This window comes from Mus caroli, unplaced genomic scaffold (assembly GCF_978045245.1).
Source record: "Mus caroli unplaced genomic scaffold, Mus_caroli_1 scaffold_5, whole genome shotgun sequence".
In the NCBI taxonomy this organism is placed as follows: domain Eukaryota; kingdom Metazoa; phylum Chordata; class Mammalia; order Rodentia; family Muridae; genus Mus; species Mus caroli.
Window position 1 is genome coordinate 142,585,765 of NW_028227260.1, and position 26,292 is coordinate 142,612,056.

The 26,292-nt window shown below is 35.9% G+C and overlaps 1 protein-coding gene across 1 annotated transcript in view; it reads right to left on the reverse strand.

The window, feature by feature from the left end:
* LOC110286552 (amine oxidase [flavin-containing] A) overlaps positions 1 to 26,292 on the reverse strand; it is a 67,313-nt gene that overhangs the window by 16,268 nt on the left and 24,753 nt on the right. The window contains exons 4-7 of the mRNA XM_021152962.3: positions 6,429 to 6,533; positions 5,562 to 5,653; positions 2,624 to 2,765; positions 285 to 434 (exon numbers count right to left, since the gene is read on the reverse strand). Coding sequence (XP_021008621.3) covers positions 285 to 434; positions 2,624 to 2,765; positions 5,562 to 5,653; positions 6,429 to 6,533 — 489 coding nt within the window. The remainder of the gene's footprint in view (positions 1 to 284; positions 435 to 2,623; positions 2,766 to 5,561; positions 5,654 to 6,428; positions 6,534 to 26,292) is intronic.

The following is a 26,292-nucleotide window of genomic DNA, read 5'->3' on the forward strand; positions in this document are numbered from 1 at the left end:
TCCTGTTTGAATTCTTGCAATGACTTCCCTCAGTGATAGACTGTGATCAGGACCTGTAAGCCAAATAAACCCTTACTTCCTGAACTCGATTTTGGACATGGTGTTTATCACAGCAACAGAAAAGCAAACTAGGACAGTAAGTAAACCAAGTCAGTCAATCTGGAAAACTTAAAAGTAGATATATGCTATATTTAATTAAACTACAGATTAGATTACATACAATTAGAAAGTACAAATGGCATAACACCTATTTACCATAAACTCTTTTGTCTATAATAGATTACCTCATAGTGCTCATGATTCAATGTTTCTATAATGATGTTGTCATCTGTTTGGTCAATATAAGTAACAGGAGAGCTCAGCTTCACTTTATCCCCAAGGAGGGCCATTATCTGTTCACTTATTTGTCCAGATCCACCTACAAATTTCCGTTCCTATTAGAGAAAGTAGGCACAAAAGAAAAGTTACAAAAGGAGAGTGGTGGAACATTTGCCATCAATTAGTAATCTCCAAGAATGTCAACACCAGGCCTCTATCCTTGGTATATCCAATTGAGGGAAGAATCATTAGGACAGAACCAAGGTACCTCAATTATTCTCAGCACAGGTTCTAGCAAGGAAAAGCCATTACTAGCATATAAAATCAGAAAACAGAAGAAAATGTTCTCTATGCCAATGGTGCCCTGACCACATGCAAATAGCAAGTCTGCGAACTTCAAATGTCTATGAGTATGGTATACACAAGGAGCTCTGGGAAGGTGAAACAACTATATAGTTGATCCTAGGGGCCGTGGTTGCTAACTCCCTATGGAGTTACATATCTGAGCAGGTAAGGATATAGAAAATACTATATTATAGATAATGTGAGTCTAAGAGAACAGGTTCAGGGTGCTATTAGAGTTAGCAATACACTATCAAAAATAGCCAAATCAGGTCCTATGAACATGAATTTAAGCTTTTGAATATCTTCTTCTCAAAACTAAGTGCAAATTTCATTTTCAAGGCAGAATATTGACAGCTAAGTATCTGTTTATTCCTTAAAACACTGTCAAGTATTTCTCTTGAGCATCACTATGGATCAGAAGTATTCAGCCCTCTGTAATATGCTATTTCTCAGCATAGATATTGTTTAAGAATAATCTAAGAGAAAAGTGCTGAATACAGCATATTTGGTTACAACCAAGGAAATATTTTTAGCCCATTGCAGATGATTCTTTGAGTGATTAGAAATGTATGTCAGTAAAGCAGGGACAGACCACAACTGACAGTTGCAATATCCCATTTATGAGTAGACAAGCAGCAACTTTTAAAACTGGTGTTTAGTGAAACCACCGGAGCTCTTTATGAAAATGATCACAGAGTGGTTCAGACTTAAATTTATGATACATCCTTTCTGAAGAAACTGTAATAATTTAATACAGAATCTTACTATGTTTCCAAATAGGTGCCTTGAACTCTAGTATACTAAACAAACAAACAGAAAAGGTGGACTAGTTTTATTTGTTCACTATCTACTTTTCTGTGTATTTAAAATTAAATTATAAAAGGATAAATGTTAATGTCTTTTGAAAGATATTGTGATAATAGCTTGAGTGCAAAATCTGAACTCTACTTTCTAAAAGGTCATATAGGGTTTTTATTTAGAAGTATTTTGTCCCCCTCCAAATGAAAGATATAAATAACCTATTAGTAGGATACTTCAGAAAGTAAAATATGAATTAAAGAAATAATACTGAGTATGTACACATTTTTAAAATGCAAAAGTCCTATATTTGTAAAAACCAAGGGTCCAATGAGCAATAACTCTACACATCACAAGAACAACTTGGGGACTTCTGATGATCTCCAAAGAACACTAATTTACTTTGAAGACAAAGTCTAAATTCATAAAATGTACTTAAAATTCTGGGACTCAAGTAACACAGCATAAACTAAAGTTAAACTGCAATTAATTAATTAACCTCATCTCACTCGGGCATAACATTCCTAAATAAGGCATATTTTCTTTGAATAAGGGAGATACATCTTTGCAATGAATGTTAGGATCTAAGGAATTGGGAATTTAATATTTTGGCTTTGCTGTTAATTTATTAAATATTTAGTCAATGAGTTAAATATGCCTACTCATTGGTAATGGAAGTAATATATAAGCAAAAAAAATTGCAAGTAACAGCTAAATTATAAAATCCAAACTACACAACTTACTATTAAAAAGGTGGACACAAATTACTTGTGTGAATTAGAAGAGTAATTTCCATTTTACATTAGTTAACATGAAAAAATACCTGTGAGAAACAAGTGGTAAAGAACCAAGATAATTTTAAGTATACTAATTTTATAAGCACTATAATTTTCTTGGAAATTAACTTATTTTTAGTAGTTTAGCTACTTTGATATAAATAGCTTCATTTTCCTACATTTTAAGGGAAGGAACTTAATTCTTAAGATATAATTAATTCAAAATGCAATATTCTTTAGCAATGAACTTCACAGGAATAAAGAAAAAATGAGAAAATTTCCAGACATATTTAGATCATTTTATACTACCATAAATGATTAGAAACAACGAAGGAATTAGGAAGGATGGTTCTGGGCAAGTTAGTTTCAGAACAGACAATGTATACCTGGCCGCCATTGGTGACTGAGAATATCCGAGAGGTACCTCCACACTGCCTCACATACCACAAGAACCACAGGGCAGATACCTCATGAGGCTCAGAAGTCACATTAATGTTCACAAAAAGATAAGCAAATTCCCGAGCAGTTCTGTTCACAGAATAAGAGTGAAAATCACATGTCAATACATGTAGAAAGAAGCAGATAACCAACTCCTGAGAGTTATCCTCTGACCTTCATACATGGCACATACATACTATGAAATGTATACACCAGCCACATACACGTCAATAACAACATAATAGACAATATATACAGAAGTCAGAGGAATGCACCATTACAAAGTGTAATATAGTACAAGTAGAAACTATTTCTGCTATTTTGGCAAACAAAACAAGACAAGACAAGACAATCAAAACCTCATGGTCTCAGCATCCATAGGAAAGCATTTGTTAACTTTTGAGAAAAAAAAAAAAAAACTTTTCTTCTGCTATTAAGAAGTATGGTTTAGCTCCAAAATAGTCTATCTAAAGATTCAATATCCTTGATACTACCTAACTATACTAACTAGGCATACTTCTAACCTATTTTAAAGACTTTCCTCACATTCCCATCTCTTCTGACTCCACTCTGGTCCATGCTACTGTACAATATCTTACACAGAGAAAGTGGTGATCTCCCTGTATTATCACCCTACATCACCTTTAATATCCTCTGCCATGCTAAACACAATGAGTACTTTAACAATACTTCAGTGGTAAGCTAAGCATGGTAATAAGGCCTGGAATTTCAGCATGCAGTAGGCAAAAGAAAGAGGATAGCAAGTTAGAGACCATGCTAGTCTGCACAATGAAACACTGTTTCACAGAATCAAGAATAACCAAAACAAAACTAAACTAAAAACAAAAAAAGTTTAAAAACAACAACATAAAACAAATTTAAAATTCTTCAATGGTCTAAAATAGAGCAACATCTCAAACATTGAATATAGACAATATTATAGATGTACCACAGGATGCTTAACCTATGACTTCAACTACCCCACACACTACTTGCTCTATGCACCCACCAAACTGATCACTCACTTGTTCAAGTGTGCCAATTTTCTTCCCTTCTCAAGCCATTTCCAAAAGTTACTTCTTATTTTCTCTGCTTAGAAGATTCCTATTCCTTGACATCACTCATAGGTCTGAACCTCTCCACATCTATCTTGGTTACTCATAGAAGCATAATTCCTTAACATTATCTTCTCCACCCTCTTCTAAGTATTTCCTAATATCCCAACTACATCTCCATTTTACTCTCTCCTTTTCTAGCAATATTCGATTCCTGAAAGATGCTGATCCAGAACAATTCCTTCAAACATCCTCTTTCCTCATGCTTCTTTGGTAATTCTTATAAGTTATCATGTTTCTTGGATCATTCATAGGAAATACCATGTCCCTAATTTATCTATGTTTGTCTCCCCACCCTTGGCCCTCTGAATTGTCCTGGAAGTTAGCATCTAATGCTATCTATCTTTTCCTGACTCTCAAATATTGCTATAGCTTATTACTGAAAGATATTTCTATTACTACGTTAGCTTACCCCAACCTTGGCCTATACCTAGAAGATACCATCTCACCCCTTTGGCCACCAAGAACATGTTCTCCCACCACTCTTATAGTCCTGTCCTTCCCCCTTCAGCACTATTATACATTGTGTTTGTTGTTGTTTTGGCATATAAGTGTGTGGTGTATGTGCATATACATGTTTTGACATGTGTGTGAACTCATCTCCATGCAAGGGGCAAAGGTCAAACACAAGTATTTTCGTTGATTTCTCTCTACTTCATTTATTGAGGCAGTATCTCTTAATTGAATCTGAAACTTGCCAATATGGTTAGTCTAGCTACCCAGCTTAACATAAGCTGTACCAGGGAATGATTTTTCTATTTTTAGACCAACTAAGATTCCCTTTGTTAGGTACTCTGCTAGCACTATGTAATTATGTGTTCAGTGTTCATCTTGCCTGATAGAAGAATATAGACTACATGAGGGAAGAAGCTAAATACTAATAAATTCACCACCATTCCTTAGCCAGTATCTAACAGTGTCTTCATATAGTACGCCTAGAATAAATATATGCTAACAAGTATGTAAATATTATATGTGTTGATTCAAATACAGGAAAAGTAAATATAAGCATATCCCATATAGCATTTTTGCTATGACTGAAATATATATATATAGTAGTTCCATAAGACTATACAGCCATATTAGTCATCTTAGTTCATATATACTCTGGAATATTTATCAATGAAATTGACTAATACTATAATTCTTAAAAAGTATCCATATCATTGAGTCATGACTGTAGTAGTAAACTGTTACAGTGCTAATAATAAATCTTAATTAAAATCATTATATGGTTTATATTTTCATTCACCCTGATTAGTTTCATATCTACATCTATATGGAAATTATTTTTTAAAATTTGTTTTATTTAATTTTTAATATGGGGAAGGGGCATGTACACATGCCACATTTGTTGGGAGTCCTTGCAAACCAAACAGAGGGTCAGATCCCCCTGGTGCTTGAGTTATAGGCATTTGTAAGCTCTCTAATGTGGGGACTGGGATCTAAACTCATGGCCTCTTGATAACTACTCTTAACCCCTGAGTCATCTCTCTAGCCTATGGGATTGATTTTTTTTAAAAAAAATATGTTTACAAACTGCCTTTGTAGGCAACCTCAATGACCCTTTTGTCCAACGGTGATCTACTCTATGCACATACTTTCTTAAGTTTTTATTCATTTTGTTGCTCAAACCTGCTATAATTAAAAAGATTATTATATTTCTTAACTTTCCTTGTAAGTCACTAAAAACAGCACTACTACTCAAGACAGTCTACAAAGGATTAGAGGGGAAGATTTTAAAAATAAGATTGTAAGTAGTCAGATATACTTTGTCCAACAGATTTTATCAATGAGATCTTTCATGGTTATCTTGTCCCATTCCTCAGCATGTCTTGCTTGCCATGGTGCATCAACAGGGATCTGCAATGAAACACTCATGAGTGAAGAGAACAATAACCACTGCTCTACCTCTCTTTTCGGGGAAGCCTTTATGTGAACCTTTAAAAACTTGTTTCTTGGTCTCTGTAATTGGCTTGCAAGTCTATAAAGAGGTGAGATGAATCTGGAGTTCACACCTTAATGCTATTTATTGTCAACAACAGTAGTAATAGTGATCATAATTATAACATGTATAAATTTATTTGTAATTGGGATGGTGATGATCATTATGAATATCGATATTATTATTGTAAGATCACAGTCATTTTAGGCTCCCAACTAAAATTTGAGAGTAATGCTATAGAGCCTGAGAATAAATAAACTCTGAAGCAGAAAGTCCTTCCTTCCTTTACTATTTAAAGTGGCATTGTAGATATATAACTGTAAATAGATATTTGGCAGAAATGTGTCATATATATATATGTATATGTATATATATACACACACATACATACACACACAGAGACACACAGACACACTCAGAGGTATACAGAAGAAGGCACACATGCAGTAGTATAAGCTAGAGTGGTTTTGAATTCTAGTTCCCTTACTGCATGGTTTTGAGTAAATTATATAAACACTTGGTATTCATTGTCTCCATCTGTCAAGTGGAAATCCTGGCTGTTGCAGAGTTGCTGCATATTTTGGAAAGGGCATGCATCAGTGCAAATCAGCAATGTCCCTTGTACCTTGAAAGGATATTAATTAGTTTCATTCTTCAGCAATATGCTATGTGCAAACCAAACCCACATTTTACCTCTTTTCCCATATCATCCATTGTCCTCCACAGGTTGTTGTAATCCAAATATGCCAAGGGGTTCCACACAGGTGGAAATGCACCACGGAATGGGTAAGTTTTCCCCTGGAATAAAGTAAAGGTAATCTATTTGAAATGGATAATACTTAAGTTACATGGCATTCTAAAACTACCAGAACCAGGCTGTGATGCAGGTCTGTAATCCCATAAACTCAGGAAACTGAGGCAGGAAGATTCCAAGTACAAAGACAGCCTGGGCAACTTAGTGAGAGTCTGTCTTAAAAGTAAGAAGGAAACCTACAGAATCAACTAACCTGGAACCATAGGGGCCCACAGAGACTGAGCTGTCGACCAGAAAGCATACAAGGGGCATATTTAGGCCCCTCTGTACATATATACCAGTTGTGCACCTTGGTCTTCAGGTGGGACTCCTAACAACAGGAGCAGGAGCAGGAGCAGGAGCACGAGCAGTCTCGGACTCTGATGCCTGTCTTTGGATTCCTTTCTCCTAACTGGGCTGCCTTGTCTAACCACACTAGAAGTTGCACCTAGTCCTATTGAAACTTGATATGCCAGGGCAGATTGATATCCATGGGAACCCTGCCCTTTTCTTTTCTGAGGAAGAAAGTGAGGACTGGAGGTTGTGGGAGAGGGGAGCAGAGAGGCAGGGACTGGGAGGGGAGAGGAGAAGCTCAATTTGGGATGTAAAGTAATTAATTAAATTAATTTTAAAAATGAGGGAGAAGAGTGCTGAGGTGTCAATGGTAGAGTGTTTATTTAGCATATACCAGGCCCGTATTCCACCCCTAAGACTACAAAAAAAAGTAAAAAAAAAAAAAAAATTAAACCAATTAATATAAACCATTTCTTTGTATGTATATGTGTGTGAGAGTGAGAGAGACAGAGACAGTGGAGAGGGGGAGAGAGGAGGGAGGGAGGGAAGGAGGGAAGAGACATAAGGTACGGTTGGTGTAGCCACAAATATGCACAGGCAGAATTGCCTGTGTGGACACACATGGAGGTCAGGTCAACTTTAGCTATCTTCTGTGATGCTCTCCACCTTATTTTCTTGAGACAGATTCTGTTACTGAATGTGAAGATCACTAGTTTGACCAGACTGGCTCTAGGATCTGTCTGCTTTTGCACTCATAGCCTGAAATCACAGTCACATACTAACTGTGGATGGCTTTTTACAAGAGCACTGGTGCTATGTTCTTAGATCATCATGCTTGCACAGAAAACACTGTATCTGCTGAGCCATCCTCCAACTCCCACCTAAACCATTTACAGAAAACACTGTATCTGCTGAGCCATCCTCCAACTCCCACCTAAACCATTTTAAAAGCAAATGGATCTTCTACCATACCAAAAACATTCCCTTTGAAGGAAATTAAATATATTTCACTTAAACAAGCTTAATTTTAACAGAAACACTAAAATTTTCCCCAATGTTGTGTTAGCTGTTTTAGTTTATAGGAAATTATAGATTTTTGACTCATTTTTTTACTTACTTGAACAAATAAGTAAATAAAGATAAAACTCATTTTAGTGTAAATGCTGAAACCATAACATTCTTATTAAATCTTCCTGGAACGGTGATCATATATGAGTGATTAAATGGAAGACCATCTTTAGATACACACAACGCAGGTCTCAGATCAAGCTTTAACGGTTTACACAGATTAAATGAACACTGCCAAGACTATTATGTTTAGTGTAAAGAATCAGACTTCTGCAGTGTGGAACAATAGGCATTTACCAGTTTAAATGTTTAACATCCATTTTTATTTTCTAGATGTACCCTGATTTCCATTTGCAAAACTGACACCCCCTCCTCTGTGTAATTATTATTATGTAAGGAGCATGGTCCCAGATGCCATTAAAATAGGTTGGTGGCTTAGATTCTTCTGCCCAACTCCTGATCTAGCCCAGCTATGAGTTTGTGATTTGACCTTGGCTAATCATATACTCTTGGAAGATTTGATCCTGTAGTTCATGATAAACCAAGTACACAAGAGAATGGAATGTGGATTCTCTTCCCCAAGGCAACATGCCAAACAGATGTTTCCTGTTATAAAGACCATGAATCCTTTCCCTAACTTGTTAGAGTTCTGCTTTGTGTAGATTTTGAAGTGTGAAGTTCCAGCCTCATAAACTCTCTTTATTAACTCAAGTTGTTTTTTTCGGCTTAGTATTAAAGCTTGTAATGCCAAGACAGCTTGATATTTAGAAACCATTTATTTCACTTTACTGTGTAACACATACTATGCTAAGCAAAACAGGGGTAAATAGTCGGTGGACTCTTAGAAAAACAAGAAAGATTAGGTCGATTATAAGGCACAATCTACAAATTTAAATCCTTTAGTGGTTCCTCAGGTTCTCAATCTGCAGATCCAACCAACTACAGATAAAAAGTATTTTATAAAAAGCTATACTTAGCATGTAGAGATGTCTTTATTATTATTATTCCCTCAATAAAAAATATAGCAATTATTTAGATAGCATTTACATATGCCAGATATTATAAGCAATCTATATATTATTTAAAGCACACAGGAGAATATGAATAAGGTATATGAAAACAACACTTCACTTAAGTATTTCCAGATCTTGGTTTTCACAGGAAGTTCTGAAACCAATCCTCTATAAATACCAAGGGACAATTTTAGTTAAAAATAAATGAATTCTCAACATTTATAAAGCCTAAATCTTTTCTGCTAATACAATTTCTCATGAAAATTTGATTTTTTTGATTAATAAATTCTGTAGAAAGTCAACTTCATTCACTGCACAATACTAAATGTTGTGCCAGACTTTCAAAAGGTACAAGGAGAATAATCCTATCAAGGCAGAGGCACAAGGTGTGACAGTATATGCATAGTCTCCCCACCGTGACACCTGAATAAGAATACCTGGCATCCATTAAATGAAAAGAAGTGAATTTCCTTTCCACTAGCAAATTCAAATATCCTTGGTTGATTATGTGATCTGATTTCTTATCACAAAACGCTATGATGAAATGCTACAATCCAACTTTTTGAGACTCAAAATCCTTCATCACTGTCATGACCATCATCAAACATTCATTAAGCTTTCTCCATGCCTGGCAGTGGCTGAAACTCTTCATATATGTTATCTCATGTAATGTTCCCATCAGCTCTGTGGAGGCAAGAACTACTAATATTTCCATTTTATAAATAAGGAAACTAAAGCCTAGTGAAAATAGCTGGGAAACAGTATAATTTTCTCCTCAGAAGCCTTTCTTCATAAAATGTATTTCCTTATTCATATACTGTTGATGGAATGTGAAGATAGGTTTGTTATAGATGCATTTTAAAGTTCCACAATAAAATAAAGAAAATTCTCACATATAATCTTACAAATACCCTCCATGTATCTGTCCTTTTTCTAATATTAAAATTACAAAGAAAAATGTACAGGGGTATGATTGTCAAAGAAACATGGTCATCTTTGGGAAAGGCAAACACATTTTCTGAAAGAAATGGACAGAAACATTTTACACAAGACAAAAAAAAAAGTTCTGGAGAGGAGAGAGGCTGTGAAGCCCTTGGAACAGCTGGTTCTTCTCTAATTTGAAAACTCAAAAGAATCTATATTTTCTCTATAAAGTGAATTTGTACTCAAAGAATAACGGATAGTCATATCCAAAAATTGACCTTTGCTTTGAAAAGAAATGTTTTTGAGATAGGGTCTCTCTATGTAGCCTTGGTTGGCATGGAACTTGAAATGTTGATGAGGCTGGCCTTGAACTAACAGCTAGTTATTCACCTATCTTGGCTTCCCAAGTGCTGGGATTAAAAGTGTGGACACCACACCTGGCAAAGAAAAGTAATTTTAAAATATTCTTATTAATCATTAAAGTATTATATGTGCCATATTGCTGATGAAAATCTCCTTACAAAGCAATACCTATTTGAGTGTGCTTATATAAGCTCTTAAGATCCCCTCAATCGAAGGCTTCACAAAGACACAAAGATCCAGAAAAGGTTAAAGGACGGGGTGAATATCCTAGCAATCGCCTTAATAATGGAAGCTATAGATAATCTAAAAGATGTAAACTTTTAGCATGATGACAAAGGCACTAAGTAGGTAAATAATTGGTTACTTTCATCTTTATCAGTCTCTGGCTTTTCTGTCTCCATTTTCCAAAAATCATAAATTTTCTATAAAAGCATATATATGCTACAAGGAACTGGCAATGATAAGGCAACAACTTTCTTCTTTTTCACACTTCTAGATTTCAAAACTGGAGACTACTTTAACATGTGTGAAGCTCTAAAATAATATTCATTAAGAGGCCTCAGATTAGCTCTTGGCTGAGGGAAACAAGCCTGAGAGTAGACTCCATAGTTTCTCAGCAGTTTCTCAATGTAAACCAAACTCTCATCAAGAAAACACCTTCACATGCCCCACTATGTTCATAGCAGCCTTATTTATAATAGCCAGATGCAGGAAAGAAGCCAGATGTCCCTCAACAGAGGAATGGATACAGAAAATGTGGTACATTTACACAATGGAGTACTACTCAGCTATTAAAAACAATGAATTTATGATATTCTTGGGCAAATGGATTTATCTGGAAGATATCATCCTGAGTGAGGTAACCCAATCACAAAAGAAGTCACTTTGATATGCACTCACTGATAAGTGGATATAGCCCAGAAACTTAGAATACCCAAAATACAATTTGCAAAACACAAGAAAATCAAGAAGAAGAAAGACCAACATATGGATACTTCATTCCTCCTTAGAATAGGGAAAAAATACCCATGGAAGGAGTTACAGAGACAAAGTTTAGAGCTGAGATGAAAGGATAGACCATCCAGAGACTGCCCCACCTGGGGATCCATCCCATAATCAGCCACCAAACCCAGACACTATTGCATATGCCAGCAAGATTTTGCTGAAGGGATCCTGATATAGCTGTCTCGTGTGAGGCTAGGCCAGTGCCTGGCAAATACAGAAGTGGATGCTCACAGTCATCTATAGGATGGAACACAGGGCCCCCAATGGAGGAGCTAGAGAAAGTATCCAAGGAGCTGAAGGGGTCTGAAACCCTATAGGTGGAACAACAATATGAACTAACCAGTACCCTCAGAGCTCGTGTCTCTAGTTGCATATGTAGCAGAAGATGGCCTAGTTGGCCATCATTGGGAAGAGAGGCCCCTAGGTTTTGCAAACTTTATGTGCCCTAGTACAGGGGAACACCAGGGCCAAGAAGTAGGAGTGGGTGGGTTGGGGAGTAGGGTGGGGGTAGGGTATAGGGAACTTTCAGAATAGCATTTGAAATGTAAATAAAGAAAATATCTAATAAAGAAAAGAACACACCTTCATTACCTGAAGGGTCTCTAAAACAGTGCTTCCAAATAACTATTACTTTTTAAAAATAAAAGGAAATAAAAAATCTAGAGTAACAACTGTTCATTTTCTACCTATATTCTAAAACCATACTATTTTCCAAAATAGCCTTAATCTCTGAGGACTGACATAGCAGAAATTACTTGTGTTGAGTAGAACACAATGTTTCTAGAATCATACTTCCAAATATTTAAGTTCATTTGAGAAATCACATCTTTAATCTCTCAATGCTCATAATAATAGGATGTTACTAACAGGACATGATAGTTTATGGCTCCCATAAACTGCAAGATGAGCTAAATTTATACTAAGCAAGTAGCACTTACTGACTGGCACATGGAAAAAGTTTTCTTATTTATACCTTCATACTTTAGTTAACCAAAAGGAAGTGAGGACAATCATAGTATTTTAAGTAACTGGGAGGCCGCCAAAAAAACTTTCTTTAATCATCTAGAAAACAAATAGCTTTTGGATTGGCTTGGGAACATGCTTTTCCAACCCTTATGAATTCCTTGGGGGCTTTTCCAACCCGTATGAATTCCTTGGGGCTTGCTTGCATCACTGTTTTGTAGCAAAACCTATTAGGAAAAATTTCCCTACAGTTCATAATGCAGTAGTAAATAAGGAAATAATCTAAAATAAAATCATTAATTTAGATAACAGCATTATGCTGTTTTAAGAGTTAACTTTCTTACTGCTTCTGAATGCAAGGAGCCAAGTTCTCCTCAAACATAAATAACTTCCATTTTACTGAGAAATGCTTGCACAGTTTACATGGAAACATCTCTCTTTAAATTGTCATTCTCTTCCCATTTTTCCTTCTTGATTTTCTTCACAACCAAGAACTCAACATATTTGGCTCACAGTCTTCTACTGAGCCATTCACACCTATATCCCTATCAAGCTCAAAGAGGTTTATTTCTTTTCACAGTTTTATTTCCTAAAATTTGACTTCTATCCCTCTCACCAAAATTCAGAGTCCTATTCCCCTAAGATAACCAGTGAGCTTCTTATAGTCAGAGCTGAAGGTATGAATTTGTCTATACCATTAGCATTTTGCAGCATCTGGTGCACCCCAGTGAACTGTGTTGGTTTTCCCAAATATCCACCTACTTGCCCAACATTTTCTCCCTATTCTTTGATCCACTGAGCCTTCAAAGGTTCCATCCTCAACCTTTTCTTTTTTCCTCAACCAAACATTTTCTATTTCCCTAGGCAACTTATATACCATTTCATTTTGTTGTTATATTTATACAGTGCTATAGTTTACATTTTTGTCTCTGTTCTCTCTGTTCAGGAGTATGAAACTGTGGTCTACATCTCATAGAACTTCTGCATTTTGCTCATGAACTAGTCTTTATCATATTATCCCCCCATTTCAAGATTTGCACAACAACCAGTTAACACAGTTGATACCTAAGATGAGTATCTCAGACTGTAGAAAAAGAAGATTCACACTAAGGTATAAATGATGCTCTTACAACAAGACTGAAGAGGCTTAAATAAATGTTTAGGTGATCCTTCCCCAGGAATTAAGATAGAAAGAATATTACCTTTGGAATTTTTTCCCCTGTAGTCTCTTGGGTAACTAAAGATCACTGGCAGGACAGTCTTTTAAAAGTATTTTCCTCTTTCACTTTAAATGCCATTAATTTAGGAGAAAAGGGTAGTTGAAAGATGGAAATATTGGGATGATATACAGCTGTTTAGTAGGCATATTGACCTATCATTCACATACCTCATAATCTATCCTTTTAAAGTTACAATACAGTGGATTTTGGTATTGTGTGTAACCATGAGTATATCCAAATTTATAACTTTTTTTCCACCCTATGAAGAAACTCTGACTCATTGATAGTCATTCTCTATTCTCCCCCACTGTATTTTGAAGAATCGCTAAACTATTTTCCAAAAGTGGCTGCACTATTTTTCAGGTTTTTTCCTAGCAATGTATGAGGGTTCTGATGCCTTTTGTCCTTATGCAATACTTTTGTCTTTTTGATAATAGCTGATTTTTTAGATAAAGTCTTGTTAATGTAGTACAGACTAACCTCAAATTCACAATTCTCCTGTCTCTACCTCCTAAGAGTTAGGATTATATGTGTGTGCTACCATATTCTTACTCACTTTGGTGACTCTGAAAAAGGGGTTGAAAGATGCTCTCTCTCTATTACCCAGGGTAACATCAAACTCTTGGCTAAAATGCTCTTCATAAAAGATCGTAAGTTCAAAAAGAGCCTGGGCTATACAAGACTATTTCAAAGGGAAAAAATCAAATCTTAAGAGACTTATGCTCAAATTATTTATGTAGAGGTTATCATCTCTGTCTGCCATGACACTTCCAAATCATTAGGTCTGATGGTTCAGAAGAGAAATGACAATGAGACCTTATACTAAAGATTGCAACTCTGTAGAACAATTTGATAATTATTATTCTAAACTTCATTCAATGATTCTATCTTTCTATCTATCTATCTATCTATCTATCTATCTATCTATCTATCTATCTACCTACATACCTACCTATGCATACTACAGATTCAATGCAGAGTCTTGCACATTTTTTTTCTTTTATTGTATATTTTCTTTATTTACATTTCAAATGTTATCCCCTTTCCAGGTCTCCCTCTGGAAACCCTCTATCCCATCCCCCCACCTCTGCCTTTATGAGCATGCTCCCCCACCTACTTACCCACCAACTCCCTTCTTCCAGCCCTGGCATTCCCCTACACTGGGGCGTCGAACCACCTCAAGCCCAGGGGCCACTGCTCCCACTGATGTCCAACAAGGCCATCCTCTGACACATATGTGGCTAGAACCATGGGTCACTCCACATGTACTCTTTGGTTGGTGGTCCAGTCCCCGGGAGATCGGGGGGGGGGGTCTAGCCTGTTGACACTATTGCTCCTCCCATGGGGCTGCAAACAACCTTAGTCATCAGGGAAATGTTAATCAAAAGGACCCTGATATGGGTTACCCTGTGGTAACCTCCCACCAGTCTTGCACATTCTAAACAAGTTCTCTAATACTTAACTATCTCCCTGCCCTCAAAAGCACAGCTTTGTGAAATTAATGAGCACATAGGATGGCTATGTTACTTCTAAAATCCAAAGAGAACTGTTCTTTCCATGGCTTAAAAAGGAATGAATTTATGAAATTCCTAGGCAAATGGTTGGACCTGGAGGGCATCATCCTGAGTGAGGTAACACAATCACAAAAGAACTCAAATGATATGTACTCACTGATAAGTGGATATTAGCCCAGAAACTTAGTATACCCAAGATACAAGATACAATTTGCAAAACACATGAAACTGAAGAAGAACGAAGACCAAAGTATGGACACTTTGCCCCTTCTTAGAATTGGGAACAATCACCCATGGAAGGAGTTACAGAGACAAAGTTTGGAGCTAAGACAACAGGATGGACCATCTAGAGACTGCCATATCCAGGGATCCATCCCATAATCCTCCAAAAGATGACAACATTGCATACACTAGCAAGAGTTTGCTGAAAGGACCCTGATATAGCTGTCTCTTGTGAGACTATGCTGGGGCCTAGCAAACAGAGAAGTGGATGCTTACAGTCAGCTATTGGATGGATCACAGGGCCCCCAATGGAGGAGCTAGAGAAAGTATCCAAGGAGCTAAAGAGATCTGCAACCCTGTAGGTTCAACAACATTATGAACTAACCAGTATCCCATAGCTCTTGACTCTAGCTGCATATGTATCAAAAGATGGCCTAGTCGGCCATCACTGGAAAGAAAGGCCCATTGGACATGCAAACTTTATATGCCCCAGTACAGGAGAAAGCCAGGGCCAAAACGTGGGAATGGGTGGGTAGGGGAGTAGGGGGGGAGGGTATGGGGGACTTTTGGGATAGCATTGGAAATGTAATTGAGGAAAATACGTAATAAAAAATATTTTTTAAAAATTATCTTAAACAGCACTAAAATGAAAACTAACAAGTCATTTCATTTCTCTCAGAACCCTCCTCCTGGCTGTTGCTATTCTATTAACCTGTATGTAGTTGTTGAGATTCTATCATTCTTCATTTGTGGGATTATTGTTTTTTAATCCTTATCTTAAAGATTTGTCTCCTAAACCACTACTTGTGTGGTTTAATATGAACCAGGGTCTTTCCATAACACAGTCTTCAGGTTCTATATACCAGGACCAATAAAGTGTCATATTGTAATCACTTGGATCTTTTGAGCATTTGAGGGAGATTCTATCTACCTTATACCAAGTCCCATAGAAGCTTATAATTGAGTCCCTTATGTTTAAGTACTTGAGACATTAGAGGATACATAGGTAAGCCATTTTAACAGCATTTTATTTGGCTATCTAGAGTTTTAGAAAAATTAGACTTCATTAACTTAGAATGATCAATACTATTAGACTACATAAGGGTTGTCAACCAAGGGAGATTTTTGTTCCCTAGGTATATTTGTTAATGTTGGCAGATAGTCTTGATTGTTACAATTGTTACAACTGGGCACGGGATGATGTCACACACCTTATAATTAAAAGAACAGCCCTCTATGATAAATAATTATCTGATCTAAAATATTGAAATGAGAAACTATGCTGAATAAAGATATTATAAGCTGTGAATATCGTAAGCTGTTCTGAGTTACTTATAATTCTCTTGCTTTCACTACCCCCAGATAATACTATATCATCATATGTAAGATGCACCATAAGGTAATAAAATTTGGGTAGCTTTGGATGATTTTATAAGTTATATATATATATATATATATATATATACACATAACTGTAACTCACAGGCAAGGTATGGGAATGAAATGGAATGGAAGAGTTTAGTAATTAACCCCTTTGTTTGAAAGTGTTAAGATGAGAACAATCTTCTTGAATAAAAAATACTTATTTTCATAGCCTTCAAGGCAAAGCTATGCATTATACTGAGTGGTAGTTAATACTAGAGAATATTTGTATGGTTCGATTGAGGATTTTCTTCTGATTTCATGAAACTCAAATGCAAAACAAAAAATAAAATGCAGTTTTATAGAAATAGTGCTGAACTATATATATATATATATACCTTTGAAGATATTCAATCATTTATACTATAGTAATTTTACCATACTTGTAGAGAGGCATGTGTATGTGTGTATGTGTATATACATTGTGTTTAAACCCTATTAGTGCCTAACAGATAGAATGGAGTTCACGTCTCTATGCTCTTAGTTCAGGTTGCCTCATGCCACCTACCATTCCATCACGCTCCATGTTACTAAGAGTTGGCAAATCAGTCCTGCAAAGTCACTGATCTGGATCCTCCTTTAAGAACTTACCAGGCTCTGGGCTGGAGAGATGGCTCAGCTGTTAAAGGCTAGGCTCACAACCAAAATATAAGAACTTACCAGGCTTACTCCTAGATCTGGAAGATATAGTTCTGAGCAAACAATGATCTGGAAATATGTGGTCTCAATAATCCCACCTAGGTACCTAGGTCATAAACTCCTTGTGAGTCATAAGCTCCTTGTGATCCTCTGATGAATGACAAGAACATTGCCGCTGACCTTGGCCAGGCTCACTGATTTTTATATGGACTAACTTTCAAGATTATGCTCAATGCACCAAAGAAAACAATGCTTCAAATGTTTATAATGCTATACTTACACTGTCTTATGACTAGCAGAATTCCAATAAATGTTTGTTAAATAAAGGTACAAAGGGGGAAATGAAGTGACTGCTTTTTACAGCCTAGTTTGTATCACATCTACTTTTCCCAGAAAATGTCTGGTCATTTTCAACACAAATGAGTTCCTCTTTCTGTACCACCCACCTCTCCCAAAATAAAAACCTATGAAATGTTAACTCAGCACTGGCTTTTAGTATCAGTTCCACATACAAAATTTACCCAACATTACTATCATATTGACTAGAACTTAAAAGGAGAAAGACTTAGTCCCTTTGGGAATGTAATTCTCTAAAATCTTTTCATACATTAGCATTTCTCACACTAATCTTTCCAAATGCTATGTGAAAATGGGCTCTAGGGTCATAAATCTGGGAATTCTTGGCTTATAGTGAAGTAACCTTTTTTATTGCCTGACTCAGATTTCTAATTTGCTAATGAGAATCTTGACTCTCTAATATGAGTTTAGAATATGGAGTACTTCCAAAATGTATCTGACTACCAAATTTCTACAGTGTATTTTTTTAGACTGATGTTCTTCAGACAGCAAACACTCAGAAAATATTTCCCTAGATGTTATTTTTTCACATTCTGGCTACCACTGGCAGGAGACTGAAATAGTATGAGAAAACATGAGATGAAAGAATAGCAATGATAGCCAGAACAATTTAGCTTCTACCTATAACCTGTAAGAAGACATTACATTTAACCCTTTTGGACAGTGTAATTGTTCCATTACACTGAGTAGGACAATTGAAATAAACTGAAATGGTATCCATATCTAGTGGACTCTGTACAGAATCTCTGCCATGAGTATTTACCTATTTGTCACAAGCCAACCAAGTAAGAAAGTGTGTCAAAGAAGGCCAAAAAAAAAAAAAACCCAAAAAAACAAAAACCAAAAAACAACAACAAAGGTGGAATAGAATTTTTAGCTAGACGGTTAACTGAATATGTCAATGTTATCTGTTCGAGTGATAGGGCAGATGAAAGTTTGCCCCTGGACTGGAAGAAGTTACTTCACTGGTTATTCTAGTATCACGATGATGGAGGCATTGATGGTGTAACATATGAAGATTATGCTTGGAGTATCAGTACAATCTTCCTAGTATTTGAACATCAGAGAAGTATGTTTTTAAATTGCCACAGGTGTTCAAGACTATTCCATTAGTAAGTACCCAAATAATCAAATAATCGATTAGCAACTACTCTCATTTCTGTGCTCCAGTGTCTACTTTTATCACACTAGCCAGAAAGTGTACAAAATTGATTCTCTCCTATTGTCTCTGAAGTATGATTATATTTTAGACATTTACCTCCTGGATATAGCTATGGAAACTAGACCACAGAGCACTTTGACAAACACACAAAATTAAATCTCAGCTTGTGAGTCACATGTGAGGCCTGTGAGTTACAGGAAAGGTATGGGAATGAAATGGAATGGAAGAGTTTAGTAATTAACCCCTTTGTTTGAAAGTGTTAAGATGAGAACAATCTTCTTGAATAAAAAATACTTATTTTCATAGCCTTCAAGGCAAAGCTATGCATTATACTGAGTGGTAGTTAATACTAGAGAATATTTGTATGGTTCGATTGAGGATTTTCTTCTGATTTCATGAAACTCAAATGCAAAACAAAAAATAAAATGCAGTTTTATAGAAATAGTGCTGAACTACCCAAACATCAGGTTTTGGTATTATTATTATTATTTGTGTCCTTATTTCAAATTCTATTTTAAAAGGATAGTTATTAGTGAGGCTTTCACAACTATCTTTTTCTGTTATTTTCATAAGACCCTGAACTAACATCATTCTTAAAACTGTTTTCTTATCTCAGTAGAATTAGTCACTAGAATGCTGAGACTAAGCTTTCCAAAACTATTTATTCTTTTTTAAATTTGACTTAGAGGTGAAAAGTCGATACCTGAGACAGAGAATTACATTGTAACAGCAATCTTGTCAGAGTACTGGGGAATGACAGAAATCACTTTCTGGTGAAACCAACATGTATTCATTCATGGGACAGCTGAACTTTTCTTCTTCAGGAAGTGCCCAGAATGGAATAAGAATGAGATTCATAAGACATTGGAGTATTTTTCAGGTATCAATAGTTACAATGCAACTGGGCAAAAGCTTGAAAAGTTAGGATCAAATATTGAGCCTTTTGATTGCTGTTTGTTTATGTCTTGTAGGATGAGGGTAGGGGTTACAGAGAAGGAAACAGGAAGGAAGAAAGCAAGGAAAAGGAAAGCATTTTTTCTTCCTTTTTCTTTTTTTTACTTTTCTTTTCTAACTATATTTTTATGAGTTCTTTAAGAAGTTCAAACATGTTTTGATCATACACCTAAAATGTTAAGGAATGATAGAAAAATCTCCTAACCTTGCTTTGATATATTATAGGCTGCCACTTTGAGTAGAGCATTTATATTGTAGAAACCAATTTTTAGTGGTACTCTAAATATATAGAACATAGAACGGAGCCTCTATGAGAAATTGATAGTGGCCTTTGTTTTCATTGTGGTGAGAAAACCCAGATCTACCCTTGAGCTACCCCTACTCTTAGCCCTGTGTAAAACTTTAAACATAATTCTGTCATCTCAATTTCTGCGAATCCATAAGCAACAAATTAAGGATTTTGAAAATGTGTGTGTGTGTGTGTGTGTGTGTGTGTATTACTCAGGACAATTTACAGGAACTTCCTGCATATATATTTATATTTTATATTTGATAGATCAAACTAATAATATTACATATCTTAGCCTGTTTCAAAAAAATCTATTTATAAATGGGAAATCCAAATGAGTTAAAGCATCTATAAGCACACTGCATTTGGAAGGGAATAATAGTATCACAGACTTACAAAGGATACATTTAGATAAGTAAAAGGGATAAACAACATTCCTTTAGTGTTTTTTTTTTGTTGTTGTTGTTTCTGTCTGAAAGGGGTTGAAAATGAAAATCCAACATTCTCTTCAAACAAAAGAAATATGTGCTATCAATTCCTATATAAAAGATGCTAAATAATCTTAAAATTAAATGTCCCTTATTCAAAAGAAACACTTGTAAACCAAGGGTCCGAAGCAAGGTCATATTAGTAAGCATTGAGACAAAGTAACATAAAAGCTTTTGTCTTCTACAAGACATTTTGGCTGAAACAAATCTCATCTCTTAGCAAAGCATGTACTTAGTATTCTAGAACACACACATTCTGAAAAGCGTTTGAGTTCAGAAACCGGGAGTAAATAGCCATAAGCAGAATAGAAAATCCAGCACTAGGGAAAAATGTTTACCAGGCTGTTACTATCAGGAAAGCTTCTGAAGTTTCAAATAAAGCTTTATCACACCACTCTTTAAAAGTAAATGTTTGCCGCATATTTCTGACTCTAGTTTTATTTAGAGAGGATGTGAAAAGTAGGGAGAAATTGAGAATGCATATGTCAATTCTGTATCAAAGTTTGTCCTGAAAATGTTTGTGTTGATCCTATCTGGGTGTTCCCTCACCACATCCTTCACTATACACCGCAAAATTTAATAAAAGGCTTCTATAATTAAATGGAACTCATTCATCCAGTACTATACAGAGAAACCCTGTCTCGAAAAACAAAACAAACAAACAACCCCCCCCCCAAAAAAACAAATGTAATAGTGGATCATCTTATTTACAAATATGAGTAATTAATCACTCCAATAAGCATTTAATATCCAATGTTTCCCTTACTATCTAAATCTCAGCATTGGGAGGACAGACAGGCAGATCCCTGAGTCCTACTGGCCACTCAGTATAGCTAAATCAGTAAGGTACAGAGAGAGACAGAGACAGAGAGAGAGAGACAGAGGCGGGGTGACATTGAATTACCACATGCCTCTGTTAAAATCTTACAAATGGGCATAATTAGGAAACTAGAAAGTCCTTAGCTGAGTACATAACTGCAAATTTTCAATATTTAAACTATATAAAAGTATTGTGAAACTGACAGTCAGGAAGTGAAAAAAATGGTCTTTCACTAACAGATACAGTTGGTATTTGCTTATTGATCAGCTAGTCTTCACTAAAAAAATGATGGTGAGATATCTTACAAATATCGAAGGCCTGTTGCTTTTCTAATCACTGACTCAGTTTCATTTTCTAGAATATATAGTGAAGTAATAAAGAACATGTTTTCAGGGATTAATAGACTGTTATTACTCTTATTGTCAAATCACTCTACCTCACTGAATCTTAGTTTCTTTTTTTTTCTTCTGTAGAATGGGGAAAATCAGGACAACCTAATGGAGCAGATGTAAGAATATAATGAGTTAATACACAAAAGAACTTAGTCCTTTATTATTAGCCTCTAGGAACAATAAAGGTTATTCAGTACTTGACTCATTGAAAGAAAGAAGTACTATGGCTAAGTCTGCTAAGTTAGTTTTCAGGTTAATTCTCACAGTTACCAATTAAATTGCATGGCTGTTTAAATAGTTAAGCATAAAGGATTTGGTTTCCTTCTTCACATTAGATATGAAAATGTAAAAAATTTCCATGAATGGTAGCTGTTATTATTCTTACTGTTATTAGGAAAATGTCATGTTTGCAGAAATGAGAACTTAGAAAACTCTTTTAACTATGGCCTAATAAAGCCAATATTTTAAAATATTTTATATAATTTTTAATGATGTTGGTGATTGAATCTCATACATACTATGCAAATGCTCTGCCCCTGAGATATACCTTTAGCTGTCACCATTTTGTAAAACCTCTTAATATTTCTTGATCTTCTCTTAATCCACAGGTGCTCAATATTTCCAAAGGCTACTTGTTTATTTTCTCAAATGTGTTATTGTCATGCACCCCTAGGCATCTCAAACTACATGTTTATCAGGTTTCCAAAGATTCCTGACGTACTGGTTGAACATCACTGTGAACAAATCCCAAGTGTCCTAGGAAACTCCTAATGCTTTGACTCCCCTGTATGCAGTTAGTGGAGATGTGTCTTTTGCAAAGAGGTGTGGTGACTGGTGTGGAAATCCTGTCATTTTGTATATGTAAATGAGCCCCTCCCACATAGGTTCAGGAAGTGGCGTACAATAACAGATTGGAAAGTTAATTTCTCAAGCATTTTTCTAGGTTCCAGTCACTACATGTTTGGCTTCCGTGAGAAACAATAACAGTGGCAAAAGCTATTGTTCCTTAGGTAGATCTAAGGAACTGAATTTAAACAACCTCTTCTTCAAACACTAGGAAATGCACCACCAAAGCATATTTTCCAAAAGGAAAAGCCAAACACAAAACAAAGGAACAAGGTATTCAAAGACATGCTTGGTGAGAATGCAGGAGAAGCACCAAGTTAAAAGCTAATGTGGCCTCAAATTATGTTCTTTGGGGTCTTTAAAACTAACTGGCTCTTACATGACTCAGGAGTTGCTTGGGACTATGGAAGATTGCATAGGGGTGAGTGTGTGTGTGTTTATGTGTGTGTGTATGTGTGTGTACCTCCTTGCCTGTCTTTGTTCATCTGTCTGTCTAAGCAACTCCATCCCCTTTGGGATGCAAATGTATTAGGAAGGGGAGTGGGGTAAATCCTGGGAGAGTTACTGTAGGTATCATAGTTACTTTTCTATTGCTACTAGACAAAACACCATGACTAAGACAACTTATAAAAGAAAGCATTTAGTTGGTTTTACCATTTCAAAAGGTTAGAATGCATAGTGACAGATCAAAGGCTGGTGGCAAGAACAACTGAGAATTCAAATCTTGATTAGAAGTAGGAAGCAGAGATACTGGAGATGGCACAAGTTTTTAGAAACCCCAGTGACACACTTTCTTCAATAAAGCCATACCTCTTATTCCTTCTCAAATAATTTCATCAACTTTGGACCAAGTATTCAAATATATGAGCCTATGAGAACCATAAACTATAAGTAGGGCTTAATATGTCACCCTAGTAGGATTGTGGTCTACAACAGTGCTTAAAGTTATATGAACCATGAAAGCCTAGCTTAAGAGACTTCAGAGGAGAGCAATATGAGCAAATAGGCTAGAAACCATTCTTGTGGTATTTTGGCAAAGAATGTAATAACTTTCTGCTTTTGTGCTAAATATTTGCTTAAGGCTAAATTGAAACTTAATATACTAATTTCTTTGACAGGAGATTTCAATGCAGCATAATATTGACTCTGCTGCCTGGTTATGAGTAATCACTCTTAAGCAAGTCTACTGTGAAAAATAACAAGGGGAGCAAAAAATATAGTTTGAAGAGAAAAGAGCACTAGGAAACTTTTGGAGCCAAGGCTTTTGCTGAAAGAGGTGATGAGATCAAGGCAAGGCCTGATCTGCATTTGGATAAAGGAAGGGATGTCCTCAGATTTCTAGCCCATTCAACTAAGCTTCCAACTTATAAAAAGAAAAGTCCTAAGGAAATTTCTGTTCCTTAAAATCAATGACAAATCACAGGCACTACAAATGTAATTCTAAGATGTTGGGTTCAACCCAAATTAGTAGTCAAACTTGGCAATGTTGTCCTCATGGCTCTGGCTTTAGAATCATGAAGGATAATATAAGTAAAAGGGTTGTGTAATCTTCCTCCAGGGCTAAGAAGAGCTGATAAGGCAAGGAGTGGAGAAGGAGTGTCCTAGCAGGGGGGATCTAACAAGCCACTTCATAGAGCTGTGAATGTGAAACCTGAATAGTATTGGAACTCCAAAATGGTAGAGCTGCCAGAGTTATGACATATTTACTAAGGAGAATTTCATACAAGGAGTGGAAACACCCCAAGAAAAAACTGTATCTTTGCTGCAGCAAGGCTGGAAAGGTGGAGCTATCTAAGCCCTTTGACATCAGACATGGAGCTACACAATTTTGAGTTTGTCCTGCTGGGTTTTAATATTTCTTTGGTCCAGTATTTCTTTGCTATGGCCTGATTCATCCCTTTTAGAATGGTAAATATATATTCTATGGCACTGCACTTTAGAAGTGTGTAATTTCTCTTTTGATTCTATAAGTGGTAACAATTAAAATATTACCTGGAGTCTCAGAATTTACTTTGGACAATGACCTCATAGGCTCATATGTTTGAATACTAGATGCCCAGTTCGTAGAACTCTTTGGGAAGGATTTGGAGTGGTGGCTTTGTTGGAGGACATGCATCACTGGGGATGGGTTTGGAGATTTCAAGACTTGAACCATTCCCAGTGTTCACATGTGTTTCTCTCTCTCTCTCTCTCTCTCTCTCTCTCTCTCTCTCTCTCTCTCTCTCTCTCTCTCTCTGTGTGTGTGTGTGTGTGTGTGTGTGTGTGTGTGTGTGGTGTATGTGTGTGTGTATGTGTGTGTGTTTGTGTGTGTGTGTTTCTCCCTCTCTCCCTCCCTCCCGCCCACCTCTTTCTCTCCTGCTTTCAGTTCTGGATGTAATCTCCCAGGTGAACTGCCACCCTAAATTTTTTTTCCACTATCAAAGACTAACTCTCTGAAATCATAACCCCAATTAAATATTTTCTTTCATAACTTACTTTGGTCATTGTTTTATCAGAGCAATATAAAAGTAACTAAGATAGGATACAAAATCTGAGACTTTGAAAACTGCTACAGTAACATAGAGAATCACTTCATGGTTTAGGTATATTTAGGGATTTTTCTAAATAGAATTCCTGTTATTCAGGAAATAATGCCACCAACTGACAAAGGGAAACCTGGTGAAATTAAAATGCTTCTGCTGGGCCTGCACAGATTTAAGCCAGATAAGGCCAGACTGCTGAGATTGGAGTTTACACAAGTACTCATCCCTAAGAAGCTATTTCTAACCAGCACATGCTTTCAAAAAAAGTTAGTTTGCTCCATTGGAATCTAACCAGGTCTACAAACCACACTTAAGTTTAGGCCCCATGACCAGCAATAGTATTTTTGTAGATTTTTTTTTTGTCTCATGTTGATTTGTTTGGGGATTTACCTTAATGATCTTTTACTTGTATATTTCAGTTTCTAAGCTTTTGCATTTTCGTGGTGAATGTGTGTGTGTGTGTGTGAGTTCCTTATGCTTTTTTTCTATTCCTTTTTTTAAATCCTGGTTTTTTTTTAATCTATCTGTTTTCTAAAAAAAAAAGAGAAGAAAGAGTGGAGGTGGATGGATCAGGAGATAAAATATGGGAGGAGATAAGGGATAAGAAACCATGATCAGAATATACTGAACATGAAAACAATATTTTCAGTGCGAAAAAAAGCTGTCTATCTGATAGAGAATTAATATTTGTAGTTTATTTTTAAAAATACAAAAACTCTTAACAATAAGAAATAAAAGAACTTGATCAATAAACTGACTAGTAACATTAACAGATAAGTTCACAAAAGATGAGAAATAAAAACTACATTGAGATTCCATCATGCTATAGTGAGAATGGCCATCATTAAAAACAAATAACAGCAAATCCTGGGGAAAATATGGGCAAAAGGAAATCCATATATACCACTTTAGTAAGAACGTAAACTAGCTACTATGGAAATCATAGTCTAGCTACTATGGAAATCAGTGTGGAGGTCTCTTAGAAAACTAAAATTAGACCTGCCATGTGGCCCACATCTACCATTCCTGGGTATTTGCCCAAACGACTCCTTATCAAAGCACCACAGAGATACTTACATATTAATAATAGCTGCAACATTATTCATAATAACTACATTATGGAATCAACTTAGGTGTCATACAAGAAAGCATGATATACATTAACAAGAGGGTTTTTTAAAACTACATAGGTCAAAAATATGCAGGAAATTGGAAACAACAATTATATTAGCCAAAATAAGACAATCTAAGAAAGAGAAATATTATAATTTACCTTATTTGTAGTTC